This window comes from Moschus berezovskii, chromosome 12 (genome assembly GCF_049115385.1).
Source record: "Moschus berezovskii isolate FMDL1 chromosome 12, NW_MosBer_1.0, whole genome shotgun sequence".
NCBI lineage: Eukaryota > Metazoa > Chordata > Mammalia > Artiodactyla > Moschidae > Moschus > Moschus berezovskii.
In genome coordinates this window covers 69,984,023-69,997,491 of record NC_142471.1, presented here as the reverse complement: position 1 = coordinate 69,997,491, position 13,469 = coordinate 69,984,023, and the positions used below count along the sequence as shown (strand labels likewise).

At 55.1% G+C, this 13,469-nt stretch overlaps 1 protein-coding gene across 4 annotated transcripts in view; it reads left to right on the top strand.

The window, feature by feature from the left end:
• Positions 1-13,469, top strand: part of SH3PXD2A (SH3 and PX domains 2A) — a 249,549-nt gene that overhangs the window by 176,355 nt on the left and 59,725 nt on the right. For 2 of the 4 annotated variants that reach the window (XM_055424728.2, XM_055424727.2), the window contains one exon: positions 7,602-7,646. The exons of 1 other annotated variant lie outside the window; for it this stretch is intronic. In XM_055424728.2, the coding sequence (XP_055280703.2) occupies positions 7,602-7,646 (45 nt within the window). Of the gene's footprint in view, positions 1-7,601; positions 7,647-12,087; positions 13,320-13,469 lie in introns of those variants that run through there. One more of the 4 variants, XM_055424730.2, reaches the window with a different exon arrangement.

The following is a 13,469-nucleotide window of genomic DNA, read 5'->3' as shown; positions in this document are numbered from 1 at the left end:
CGGGAGCCTCCAGCTGTGCACGTGGTACATGCTCATTAGACAGTTGGCAGTGGATTCATTGATAATCTGATGGCAGGAGTCCAGTCTGGAGAAAAGAAGGCATTGCATTTTTTTTATGGTCCTGGGATGGGGCTGTCAGTCCTGGGATCATTGCTGTCTATGCCATCTTTCCAGGCTCTTGAGGAGACTGAGCCAGGGGAGGGGCTGGACTGCTGGGCAGGGGCCTGGAGACCCAGCAGCCGTTCACTTCATCTCTGGGCCTCTGTTTCTGCTGTTGCTACCGCCTCATTCTCACCGGCTTTGGCTGGGGGAGCTGGTGGGTGGGAGAATTGGAGAGAGGATATCCTAGCAAGTGGGGGAGGACCACCAAGGCAGGCCACCCTGGGGAGGGGGGGTGGCTGGGATCCGGGAACTCTGAACAGCGTTGGATTTGTCTCTGCCGTGCACACCAGTGCCTTGGCGTGGGGAGGGGTGAGGGCCAGAGAGCTGAGGGGGAGACCATCACCCCAAGGGGCGGCCGTGGGGTCAGGCAGCAGCTGTAGGAGACCTCCCCACACAGCGCCCCTCTGTCTGCCCACAGAACAGCTGATGACCACAACACCTGTCTTGAACCAGGAAGCTGAGGGTCTTCAGAGCAGGATGGAAGGAGGAGGCAGGGCTGCCTGACAGCCCCTCTGGGCAGCTGCAGTGCTCCTGGGGGGCAACCTTGGCCTCTCTGCCCACACCCACTTGGGCTGGGCTCTCTCTGCTAGCCCCAACCTTGGCCTCTGTGTGGGTGTCCTTGGACTTAGTCCCCAGGGGGCTCTGGAATGGCTCCAGCACTGCCCACCACCCCCCCAACCCCATTCCCCACCTGAGCCAGGAGACTGACTGTTCTCTGACTGCCTGGTTCAGTGGCCAGCGGGTTAGTAGTGCATTCCTGCCCCAGGCTGGGCTGCCCTCACATGGACTCTGGATTCTGGGAAGGGCAGGTCCCAGAGAAGGAGGCAGGCCCCTTCCTACTGAGAGCAAAATGAGAGGAATATGGCTGTGTTTACCAAGGAAAGCCCAACAGAAATAAATGAGCCTCCCTTGGCCAATGGCCGTGGTGGTGGTGGTGGTGGGGAACCAGAGAATGGGGTCCCCATTTTTAGACCCCTTTGTTCCCCATTCCCACCAGCTTGCCGGGGCTCCAGTCCGACCCATCACTTCCTTGCTGTGAGGCCTTGGGGAAAACCTTAACTTTCTTGAGTCTCACTTTCTGTGTCTGAAGTACAGATTGTCACCAGGATTAAACTAGACGGTGCCCATCAAACGGTCAGCCCGTTGCCTAGCTTGCATGTTAAGGAAGTGGGGAGTGGTGTGTTTGTTCTAGCCTCAGCCCTGCCACTCATTTGCTGTGTGAGTTTAGACACTCTTCTCCTCTCTGGTCCTAAATCCCCACATGCTCCTTCCAGCCTTGTTTGTTCAGCTCAGAATTCTTTGGCTCAGAACCGTCAGACCTTGGGCAGGACCAGCTACATGATTTATGGGGCCTCTTGTTCATAAATTATTAAAGATCTCAAACTGGGGACAGAAGAGCGTTAAACCAAGCACAGGGCAGGTTGCACATCACACCGCCCTGAAGCCAGCCCGGCCTCGGAGGTTGCGGGCATCAGAGGCAGGGCCAAGGGGCTGGGCTGTCACTGTAGCAGCACTGATCCCTTACCCCTCCAGTCCAAGGGTATGATCTTTTCATACCATTAAGCACTGATGACAAACTGGAGGCTGCTGCTCACCCTGGAGCAAGCTGCAGAAAGTTACCCCGTGTGGGCAGCAGCTCACACACCTTACACTAAGCCGTCCCCAACTTGTACGACAGAGAATGAGATGGCTGGATGGCATCACCGACTCGATGGACATGAGTTTGAGTGAACTCCGGGAGCTGGTGATGGACAGGGAGGCCTGGCGTGCTGTCATTCATGGAGTCACGGAGAGTTGGACACGACTGAGCGATTGAACTGAACTGAACTGAACTTGTACCTTTGTGACTTTGGACTGGAAGTCATGTTTAAGCTATTACTTGTTCTCTGTCTTGGCCATCTTAATTCATGCCATGCTTTTCCCAGATGCCATTCATGCCACTTACACTGTCATGCCTCTTTCCGCTGCTCTGAGCGTGATGACCTATTTCAGGCCCCATATATCGTGTAGGTCAAGCTGCTACTTCGTTGTGAAGGCCTGTTAGCCCTGGAGGGCTCTGGTAAAGATTTGAGTTACTTCAATGCCTACGACAGGACACTGCCTGCAACAGGGATATATGGTCTCCTGGTGAAAAAGTAGTTCCTTCTCCTTCTACTATTAAATTACAGGGCTAGTATGGCTCAGAGGGTAAAAAGTCTGCCTGCAATACAGGAGATACAGGGCACCCAGGTTCAATCCCTGGGTCAGGAAGATCCCCTGGAGGAGGAAATGGCAACCCGCTCCAGTATTCTTGCCTGGGAAATCCCATGGACAGAGGAGCCTGGCGGGCTACAGCCCTAAGTGTCACAAAGAGTCAGACCTGACTGAGCGACTAAGGACAATTAGTTGATGGCCTGAAAGCAGTGGCTGAGTTCCCTGGTGGCCTAGTCAAAAAGGGAAAAGAAGCATGTGGCGTCTGTAGGAAACTTTAGAAATCTAGCCCTATGTATAGTTCCCTTGTACAAAAGCAGAGAAAAGACTCGAATACCACAGATATTTAGAAATCCACGTGGGGTTGCAGTGAGGTAAGAACAATAGAGTTCCCAAAGAGAGAGGTCTTGAGTGTTCAAGTACGCTAAGATACTGAAGAATGGAAGGACACAGAGAAGACAGTGGGGTGCTCACTCCTGGCAGGGGTCCAGCTCCTCCTCCCATCCCAGGCGCCCAGGGTGGGGGCCATGTAAGCCGATAAGGCGGGTGACCCTGCCCTGGTCCCCCTGAGCCCTTGGTTTGCTTTCATTCTCCAAGGAGTTTGTGCTGTTGGCTGTTCTTCTGTCTCTCCCACCTGGGCTCACAGCCCACTCTGGATTTATTAGTTTGGATGGGTGGAACTTGCTCTACACCAGGGGAGAATTCCTGGAAGCATGGTTGGAGACTAGATTTGGTTAAATTGAACCCAAATCTCACTGCTCTGGAGTTACTCAACATTAAAAGAAACCTTATTACAAACCAATAGAAGTCCCTCTCCTAACTGAAGTCTACCCGGGTGTTTATAATGTAGTCCGTGGGCATGTATGTGTTTGAAGGGAACATCCTTAAAGTCGGGGGCCCCTGTGGTATTGTTCTTTGACTTCCCAAAACCACCTGGACTTGACCCGAGTCAGGTTCAGCGCCTAAGTGTCAGGACTTGCTGACGCCTGGTTTCCTCTGGGCCTGGATTCTTGCTGCCAGTAAGCCAGGAGGAGTGGCTGTGGCAGGGACCCCACCTCCTGTGGGGTGACCTCAGGAGGGACCCTGCCTCCGTGTTTCCCATCTCCCAGCACAGACTGCTTTCAGCACCCGCTTTGTCCCTGTCACCCTCTCCCCTTCTGTATCCAGAGGCCTCATTCCTCCTGCTCCGAAACCTTTCACGGGCTCTAGGCCACGTTGCAATTAAAGCAACCCTGGAAAGAAAAAGATGAAGTAGATATTTTTATCACCATTTCACAGAAGGAAAGGGGGCTTGGAGATTTGCTAAATGCCCAGAATCAGTGAGCTGAAATGGCAGAGAAAGCGCAAGAACCAAGATTTTTTAAAAATTCTCGCTCCAGTTCCTCTCTGTCTCATGTGCCACCTGAACTGTTGGCCTACTTCATTTGAGTTTCATGTATTGAGCATGTGTTCAAGTGGTTTTCCCAGGAAAGACAGTCTGGTTCTCTGGAAAGATTTGTTTCAGCTGTAGTGCACTTGTGTTATGGAGGCTAGCGGGTTTCTACTGGAAGAGCTTAGAACATGAAACCAGTATCTTGGAGATCGCTGGGCCCCAAATGCCTGATTTCACAGATTGGCCCAGAGAAGTCAGGCCATTTGCCCAAGGTCATACAGCCAGCAAAACCAGCTGTGCAGATTCCCAGTTACATGCCCCATGCTTTCCACCAGGCCCCGTGACTCTGCTCTTAGGGCCCTTGGTTCTGTCACCAGAGATGGGGGGTAGAGACAGCAGGGAGGACAGGAAGCAGTTGGTTTGTGTCACTCACAGCTGCTCATTTGGCTGCGCCTGCCTCTTGCTCCTTCACCCTGTCCCTTCATCTCGCCATTTTCCCAGCCTTGAGCCTGCAGCCATGTCTGCCTCCTGGCTGGGGGGCCAGGGTTTGTGAGCCAGGGGCCTCTCCTCCTCTGTTCATTGTAATGAGGTGGGAGCGAGGAGCATCCTTCCCACCCTGGGAGAGGGTTTGCTCTGGAGGGCTGGAGAGAAGGCACTGCAAAGGGGGGTGGGATTTGGGGTGGGAGCCACGGAACTGGATTAATTCTGTGGATCTCGGGGACTGGGAAATAAATCACGTTTTTTAAAAGACTTTTTTTTTTTTTAAAGACAGGCTCGTTTCTGGTCCGCTTCCCATTTTCCTTTGGAAAGAGGAAAGGCCTGCTTATTGAGGGGGGAAGGGGTGGGCATGAGCTCGGGTTGTTCCATGTTTAGGCATGGGGACTCTGTTTCCAGAGGTCAAGGGACTGTCCACCGGTCCTGGCCTGCCCAGATGCTCATGCCCCAAAGGCCTGGAAGGGCATCAGACCCTTCAAGATGACGATTGAAAAAAGATCAACCAAGCGGCAAAGGCCTCGTGAGTATTTAGTCCACAGCAGCACCGACTTCTGTCTCCTAGGGGTTTGGAACAGCTCCCCTTCTCTGACAACCTCATCTCCTAGTCTAGGGGTTGGCAAATCACTGCCCACAGGCCAAGCCCAGCCCACCAAATAAAAACTTTATTTTTGTAAATAAAGTTTTATTGGCACACGGCTCACTCATTCCTCTACAGATTGTAACATCAGAGGAGAGTCATCTCAACAGAGACCGCATGACCCACAAAGCCTCAAATACTGACTCTCTGGCCCTTTGCAGAAAGTCTGTGGACCACCTGTTTTAGCAGAACACATCTTCCTGGGTTCACCAGGCTCAGACCAAATGATTTCCCTTGGCTCACTGACAGACATTAGCACTTCCCAAGCATTTCCTTCTGAAGAACCCGAAGGAAAGGGCACAAAGTAGTGAAGCCAGCAGAGATGGAGAGAGGTGTGGGCAACCTGTTAGCTGGCTCCCCCAGGGCTGAGTGGGACTGGATGGCGCTGGGAGGGGCCTGGCACTAGGCTTTCCCCAAGGGGGTGAGGGTGGCCTTACTAGGTGGCAGCCCACTGGGCCTTATCTGGGGCATAGCGGCAAGAAGTCATAGCCCGGCAAGATCTGGCTCCAGACAATGAAGCCCCACGTTCTGAACTCGGATCCACTCAGCTACAGCAGTTGAAAGCCTCGAGCCTTAGAATGTATCTGTCTTGTCATGGCCCTACCATGGTGTGAAAGCTGGGCCAGCTGGGTTCCTGCTATCCCAGGAAGCTTCTGGCTGCTAGGCCCAGTAAGAGACTCTGGCTGCAGGATGCTTGTCTGTGGGTGTAGTCCCCCAGCGTCCAGCTCCCTCCAGTTCCAGCTGACCTGGGCTCTTTGGTAGGCAACTCTGGGAACCAGCATCTTGTTGGTGCATCTGGTATCTTATTGCCATCTGGTTCTCATCCTCCTAACTCCAGGAATCTGACTTTCCTGCTCCCCCAAAGCTGACCGAACCAAGCTCATGGGATATGCCCAGGGAAGAGGTTTAGAGAGGTTAAGTGACTCTATCAAAGGGGCAGGGCCTAGATTTAAATTCAGACAGACTCCAGAGACCTCCCCAGACCTCCCCAGTAGAGTCCCACTTTGTTGGTTTTATAGTGAGCTCTGGAAGGGCCAGGGTCCCAGGTCTACATGGGGAGCGCACCTGCAATTGGAAGGTGGCTTGCTGAGCGAGGGAAAGTCAGGTGCTTTAAATGGTGAAGCCTGAACCTGGTTCCCCACAAGAGATGGACACTGTACTAGCTGTGTGGCCTTGAGCCAAGTTACTTAGCCTCTCTGGTTCATTTTCTTTATTTGAACAATGGAGGGAACTCCTTATTATTGTAGGTTTAGTGCAGAAAATAGATGAGTTACTATATGGAAAGTGCTCAGCACACTGCCTGGAGTGCAGTCAGTGCTGTATGCGTGTCACTGATGCGATGGCTATCACTGCTATCTGTCAGGCTGCTCTCCTGGCTGGCGCTGGGCAAGCAGGCCAAGGCTTTGCCTCTTAGACTTGCATCTCCACCTTTCCTTCCCACTACAGCCACTGCATCCAGTGCTATTCTTGCTTGGAAGCAGTGAGCAGTTCAGCAGTGGAAGCGCACCAGCTGGGATGTCCCAGACTTGGTTCCATTTCTGCTCTACTACTGTGGCCGCATTGGAATTTAGGCCAGTTCCTTCCCCTGTCTAAGCTCAGATTCCACCCGCGTAAAATGAGGCATACCCAGCTCAAGGACTCTCAGGTGTAAACGAGCCACTATACCCTATAGGTAAACTGTCAGCATTATGCGCTGACCCTCTGATAGTCTAGAAATGTTCACACCAATGATTAGGCTAGGAGTTTTTTGTCTCATAATGTTACTATTTCACATCTCATGATCTTAGGTTATTTTAGATGATTTGATTTTGTTCCTCTTGGCAAGAGGATGACTTTTAACCTCGTCTGACAGATGAGGAAACTGAGGCCCAGATCCCACATGACTGTCTGAGCCTGGACAAGAGCCCTCATTTTTTTCTGGTCTCTAAAGGTCCCCATTCTTCTGGGTTGGAGTTGGGGGATGGGGCAGTTGGGACTTTTTTAAATGAAGCTTCCTTCCATTCTGCCAGGGCCTGTCTTCTAAAGTGAAAGAAAGTGTGAGTCGCTCAGTCGTGTCTGACTCTTTTTGGCCCCATGGACTGTAGCCCACCAGGCTCCTCTGTCCACGGAATTCTCCAGGCAAGCATACTGGAGTGGGTTGCCGTTTCCTACTCCAAGGGATCTTCCTGGCCCAAGGCTCGAACCCAGGTCTCCTGCATTGCAGTCAGATTCTTTACCATCTAAGCCGCCAGGGGTTGGGCAAGGGCTGGACAAGACATGGAGGCCCAGTTGTACGATGCCCAGAGGCTAGAGGCTGGCCTTGGACTCTCCAGGCCCAGCCTGCCGAGCCTGCTGGCCTGGTGAGGATCCTTGGAGCCACCAGGCCCTGTGGGGCCAGCCACCCACGTGGCCAGAGAGGAAGGTCCAGGCTGCCTTCTCCAGGGCAGTGATAACCCGCGGGCCCTATTCCAGGCCGGGATTGTGGAGGATTCTCTGTGCTCCAGAGGATTCCTGCGTTTTGCAGACACCTCATTATCCCCGTCCTGGTCGGCAGCGTCCCAGCGCCTCTGTAATCACTCCGGCCCACGCCCAGCAGCCGTCCCAGGGCCAGGAAATCACTCCCCTCCCCTCCCCCGCCTTCCGCCGCTGGCCCAATGCGGCGCCTGCAGCCACTCGCCGGTGGACCTCCTGCCTGCCTAACGGTTCTCTCTCCTCCTCTGATTCTCTCCTCTCGTGCTGCTGCTTGCTCTCGGGGGGACTCGGAAGTGTGGCTCTCCAGCTGGGCTGAGTCTCCCAAGAAGGACGTGACAGGTACCGCCTGATGTGCATGTGAGCGCATGCATGTGAACATGTGTGTCCCTGCGTGTGGGCGTGGGAGCCGGTGCCTGCCGGCCACGTTCTGCCTGCTTCCCTGTGATGTGTAGCAGCTCTTTGTCAGCATGCTGGCGTCTCCTCCGCCCGCTCTTGTCCTTCCCGCTGGACTTCCCCTCTGCCTTCCCGTCGACCCTTTCTTAGGTCTCAGATCCAGCCTTGGAACCCTTTGAGGGGTGATGACCACACAGCACAGTGTGGAAGCAGATGCTCCCTGGACCTGGAATGTGTGGGTTTACATCCCGGCTTTGCCGCGTCCTGGTCTCGGGTTACGTAACCTCTCCAGCCGCCCTAAGTGGATTCAGCAGCATCTCCCCGGAGCTGGCACTCAGAAAGTATCCAGGCGGTGCTGAGACTGCCATCCCCATCCACCCGTGTGAGGTGGGCCAGCTGAAGGTGATGAGCCTCCCTCCAGGCTGTTAACCCCAGGCAGAGAGCTGGAGTCCCCACACCACAGCTGAGACAGTGGCCAGTGAGCGGGGTGGGGAGTCCTGTAACTGTGATGAAGTCACAGCCCCTGTGCTCCAGGGATCCAGAGTTTGGACCTGCCTCTGGTCTTGGGGACCTTCCGAACCTGGGGCTGCCTGGCCACCGATGGCCCTCAGGGACTTGGGCTTGTGCCCTGTGTCCAGGTGGGGCTGGGCCCAGGGTCAGAGGCCGGCTTTTTCCTTTGTCTTACTGGATGATGGCAGAAAACCCTAGAGAGCAGTGTTCTCAGCTGTGAGATGGGGGTGGTGTCAGGTGGGGACGGGGATTTCCAGAAAGGTCTTCTAGAAGCCTCTCCATTTCTGTGAGTGCCACCTGGCCCTCCTTCCCAGTCCAATCCTGAGAGCAGAAGTGAGACTCGGGTTTGGGGCCCAAAACAGAAAGGTCAGAGGTCGAGGGGAAGGGGTTGGGCCAGCCCCATCCTCACGAGCTGTAGGCTGGGAAGGGGAAGTGAATGTATTGGTGGGGCGGGGGCAGAGGAGGAGGCAGCAGACAGAGGACCCCTTGCCTGTCCCAGGCCCCTGACAGGGGTTGCCTGTGACAAGGGCCTCGGCCTGAGCTAATCACTGGGCTCCCGGCCCTTTTTCCCCTCTCCTGAGCCAGTGAGCCAGAGCCCACTTGGCCCACAACAATACATTTTATTCACCAAACGTATGGCCTGGCTGCCCGAGGGCCTATGGAGAGGCCAGCAGGCGGAGGCTGGCCTGGGAGGAATCCGTTGTGAGGGACCGAAGGGACCTTGGTGGGACGCCCAGGGTTTGGGGGTCATGGACAGCATGGGGAGCTGGGGATGGGGCCACTGTAGGGCTTGGCTTCTCAGGATGAGCCCAGCTGTTTGGAGAGAGAGGCTGAGGGGAGGCCGCGTGGGCCAGGAGAAACCAGCCAGACTGGGGGTCCAGGGCCGGAGTCTTGGGCGAGTCCCCAGTCTCTCTGGGCCGGCCTTGGCTTCCCCATCTGGAATGTTGGCAAGCTCAGTGAAACAGGAAATTCAGAGGTAAGGGGCTGATGCTGGGGACCCTTGGAGATAAGGGGCCTTCAGCTTCTTAGGCGGGCACCCACCCATGAGTGGGCCCTGCTGGAAAGTGCCTGCTGCCTGCCGGGAGGTGAGGTCTGAGAAAGGCATGAGAAGGGACAGAGCCATGGCCACTTCACCTGGCGCCTTGCCCTAACCTACCTGCTGGTTTTGAGGCTTCAGAGGAACCTAAGCCCTTCCTTTCCTCCCCAAATCTCCCATTTCCTGTTTGCTTTATAAACACTGTCTACAGTTTACATAGGGTGTTAACCCTGTCACTTCATACCATGCTCAGAACAACCCCACAGAGTCACTACTGTTGTTCCTGTTTATGGATGAGGAAGCTAAAGCTCAGAGAGGTTAAGTATCCTCTGTAGGGCCACAGAGCTGTTAATAATAAGGACAAATCAGGACCAGACCTCAGACCCTCAGACTCCAGGTGGATGCTTCTGCATCGTGACTCAGGCAATTACTGTGTCCAGTGCCGTGTCCCACGGCCCCAATCCTGGGGTGTCTGTCTACCCTCATCACGGCGACTCTTGTCTAAAGCACATGGTCTAGTTGGGGAGCAGTGCCCCACAAGAAAATCCAATACAAGCACTATGGCTGAGTGATTGAGGGGCTGCTGGAGGGGCAGGTAGAATTGGGGGTGGTAAAGGGGAAGACATTCCAGGCAAGGGGCATAGCTGGAGCAGAGGCTTGGATGTAAGAACCTGCCTAGAACAGTGTGTGGTGTGTTGAATGTTGCCTGGGTCAGAGGAGTTGTTTGTCAGGGAACTTGGGGAACTCAGGTTGTCAAGAAAGGCTGAGCTTGAATGTAGTGTTTCTTCTTTCGACAGCAGGGACCCACTGAAGGTGTGGGAGCAGCGGACTTGATTTGGCAAAAGCCTCATGTAGAAGTCTTAAAGTCGGCAGCCAAATCAGGCAGGAGCCAGGGGTCCCTCCAGGTGGTAGCAGGAGGAATGCAGGTGTGAGGCAGGCATGGGGCAAGGCTCTGGGGAACTGCCAGAGCTTCAGCAGATCCAGCCAGGGGCTCTGAGAAAGGCAGGAAAATGAGATGGAGGAGGAGATGCTGGCGAAAAGTCCCCTTCCAATCTGGGAGGGGCTTTTCTCTCTAAAAGGAGTACTCCCCTTTTCCATGCCTCCGCCAAACTCTTCCTATCTGAAGACAGGAGGCTCCCTCCACTGCATCTCCCCCTCCCTCGGGCTGACTCCCTCAGCCCCCGATTTTCCAGGCCTGGGCTGGGAGGCGATCCAGAGTGGCCTCTGTAGGATGACATCACCCATAGGCCCGCCTGCCGAGTGGTTTCTCATCCGATACCTGCTCCCAGCTCACGCCCGCCCAGGCAGCCCTAAGAGGCAACACCCTAAGAGGCAGATGCCAGAGAGAGTGAGCAGGGGGCTTGCATGTGCTGGGGGATTGGGCGGGGGGCAGCCAGGAAGACAGAGTGTCTGTCTGTGTGTCCATCTGTCTGTCCCCTAACCTGCGGGCTACTGCCTGTCTTCTGTGCTCTGAAATGCCTGGAGAACATTTTCTTAACTTTTCTACCTGTGTCCCAGAGTGTCAAGTCTTCAGAAAGCTCAAGCCAGTTTTCCAAGAGGTGGGGTGGAGGTGGGAGCAGCATGTGGATTTTTCCCCTCTTTGAAAGCTTGCCTCAGATTTCCTTGGCTTGGATTAAAGTGAGTCTCTCCATTCCCCGGCACCCTACTTACCCTCTCAAACAGCTTTTGGCCTCAAATCCATCACTCCTCACTTCTCCCTGCCTCTGTTTTCCCATCTCCCCTTTTCTGCCTTCCAGAATTTGTAGTTTCCCCAAATTTTGGAGGTGAGGCCCTGCTTGGTGTATATGTATTGGCTCAAAGCAAGCTGCTAAATCACCTTGTTCACCCATCTGCTCATTCTTTCATTCCACCCAACAGTTACAGAGTCCCTACCCACAGTGGGCACTGTGGGTCTGGTCAGTAGGTACCACAGTGGAGAAGAAACCCAGACTCCAGTCTCCACTGTTGTTCACTAAGTCATGTCTGACTCTTTGCTACCCTGTGAACTGCTGCACACTAAGCTTCCCTGTCCTTCACTCTCTCCCATGAGGTTACTCAAATTTAGTAAGCACTGACTATTTGCCAAGCATGTTGGGGTTGGATGAGGCAGGGACCCTCCTCAGGAGCAGTGGCACATGCAGGGCAGAAGTCAGGACATGAGCAGCGGTGTCAGGTGGGCCCAGGGGTTTGATCCCAGCTGTGTGACTTTGAGAAAATTGCCTCATGAGCCTTAGTCTGCCTGTGTGTGAAATGGGATGCTAACACGTGCCTACTCTTGGGTCCTTCTGAGGCTCTGCTGAGACAGTGATGTGATCTGTGCTAGGTGGGCATCCCAAGTGGGCACTAAGGAAGGCCTGCTGTTGATGGTCGGCATCATCTGGACTCTTGGGGCTTTGGAGCTCTCTAACCAGCTGGAGAACTCCCATCTTTGTACCTTGAGTTTTCCTCTCCCACAAACTGGCAAGGGAGCCTCTGTGTCCCACAGGTTAGGGACTGGCCCTTTTTGTGCGGGGTGCCCCGCCAGCACCTCCCTTCCCTCCGGGGACACAGTGGAAAGTGGTCTCTGCCAGCCCCGTGCCCAGCGCTGCCTCTGTCCGGCTGGCAGGGGCAGGCACGGAGGCTGGCCCCATCTGGAGTGCAGAGCCAGGCTGGCCCTGCTGCCCAGCTGTTGGTTGCATTTCGGCCTGAAACCCAATCCCGGCTTTGGAGGGACCTGGGGTAGTGCGTGTGCATAGCTGTGTGGCAGGCCTCAGCTGGGACAGGGTCCCTCCTGCTCCTCCAAAGGGCTGAGCGGGCTGCAGTGTCCTCACCTCAGGGGAGAAAATTGGCAGGGGAGGTGGATTTCTTTCCCCAACATCGCCCCCTGCCCTTGGTTGGATGGAGCCTCTCAGAGGGAAAGACCCAAAGATCTAAGCAGTGTTTCTCACCCTGACTCTGTGTGAGAACCACAGATTTTAGGGCAGGGGTCTTAAAAAAAAAATAGCTGAGACCAATTAAATCAGCCTCTCTGGGGATGGGGCTCGGGCATCCGTGTTCTTTAGAAGCTCCCCAGATCTTGTGGGATCAAGTTGAGGTTCATTGTGAGGAGAATGGGATGTCTGGAAACAAATCAGGGGCAGTTTTGTAACAAAGAGAGACAGGCTTGAACTTAAAACACGGAGTGAAATTTGGTTCTCTCCATGAAGGCCGTGTGGGCCGACTCAAGCCTCTGCTCTGGGTCTCTGAGGTGTCCTTTGTGAAATGGGAAGGTAATGAGATTGTTGTGAGGATAAAAATGCGACAGGGTACGTGCCTGGCATAGAACATTTGCCAAGTTAGACTCAGGCATGTGGGGAATGTAACTGCAGGCTGAAGCACCAAGGGGGCCGTGTGGAGCCCGGGGACCCTCTCAGCCGTTTCTATAGCCAGGCTGGTGGTGTGAAGCCCCCAGCGTTTCAGGAGATTGGTAGACGTGTGGGGCAGTAGACATGTAGTTTAAGACATACACTAGGAGTTCCCTTTTCGGTGGAGATCAGAGGGGAGGGGTCTGGGAAAGCTTCCTGTAGGAGGTGACCAGTGGGTCTCTGGTTTGAGGATCCTTTCAGCTCCTAGCTGGTCACGTGTCGTCTTAGGTGCTTTGTCCCCCCTCCACCCTAGTGATGACGACAGTGAGGTGCAGAGGGGTTTTAGCTGGACATTCAGTACCATACAGCCAGTAAGCTGGGACGCACGGGGTCTGTCTGCCTTCCAGCCTGGTATTTGCTTAACGCCTGTTGCACTGGTCCAGTGGCTACCAGTCCAGGGAGCCGCTGCTCGCTCCAGGGCACCTCCGGCCTGCTGCCCTCCTCCCCCTGAGCCCCACCTTCTGACCCCTCAAGCTCCTGACACTGCCAGGAGAGGGCGGCGGGAGGCTTCCGGGAGCCTGACCACAAGCCCCAGCAGAGCTTAAAAGCAGAGGGACGCAGAGTCGGTCTCCATGTGGCCGGAGGGCGGCAGCCAGGCCAGACGATGCCCCGACGGGAAGTGGGGCTGGAGGCCACAGCCTGAAGCCGGTCCCTGGGCGCCAGGCCCATGGGCTCGGTGGCCGCGCCTTGGTGAGCCCGAGGGGCAAGAGTGGAGCCGAACTTGAGGAAAAGTTGGTGGGGGGCGGGCTGGGCTCTCCAGCGGCGGCGCTGGCGCTGGGACTTTCTTCTTGGGTTTCAAGTAAACAGTCTCGGCCCTCCTCCCCCTCCCCTGCCTCCACC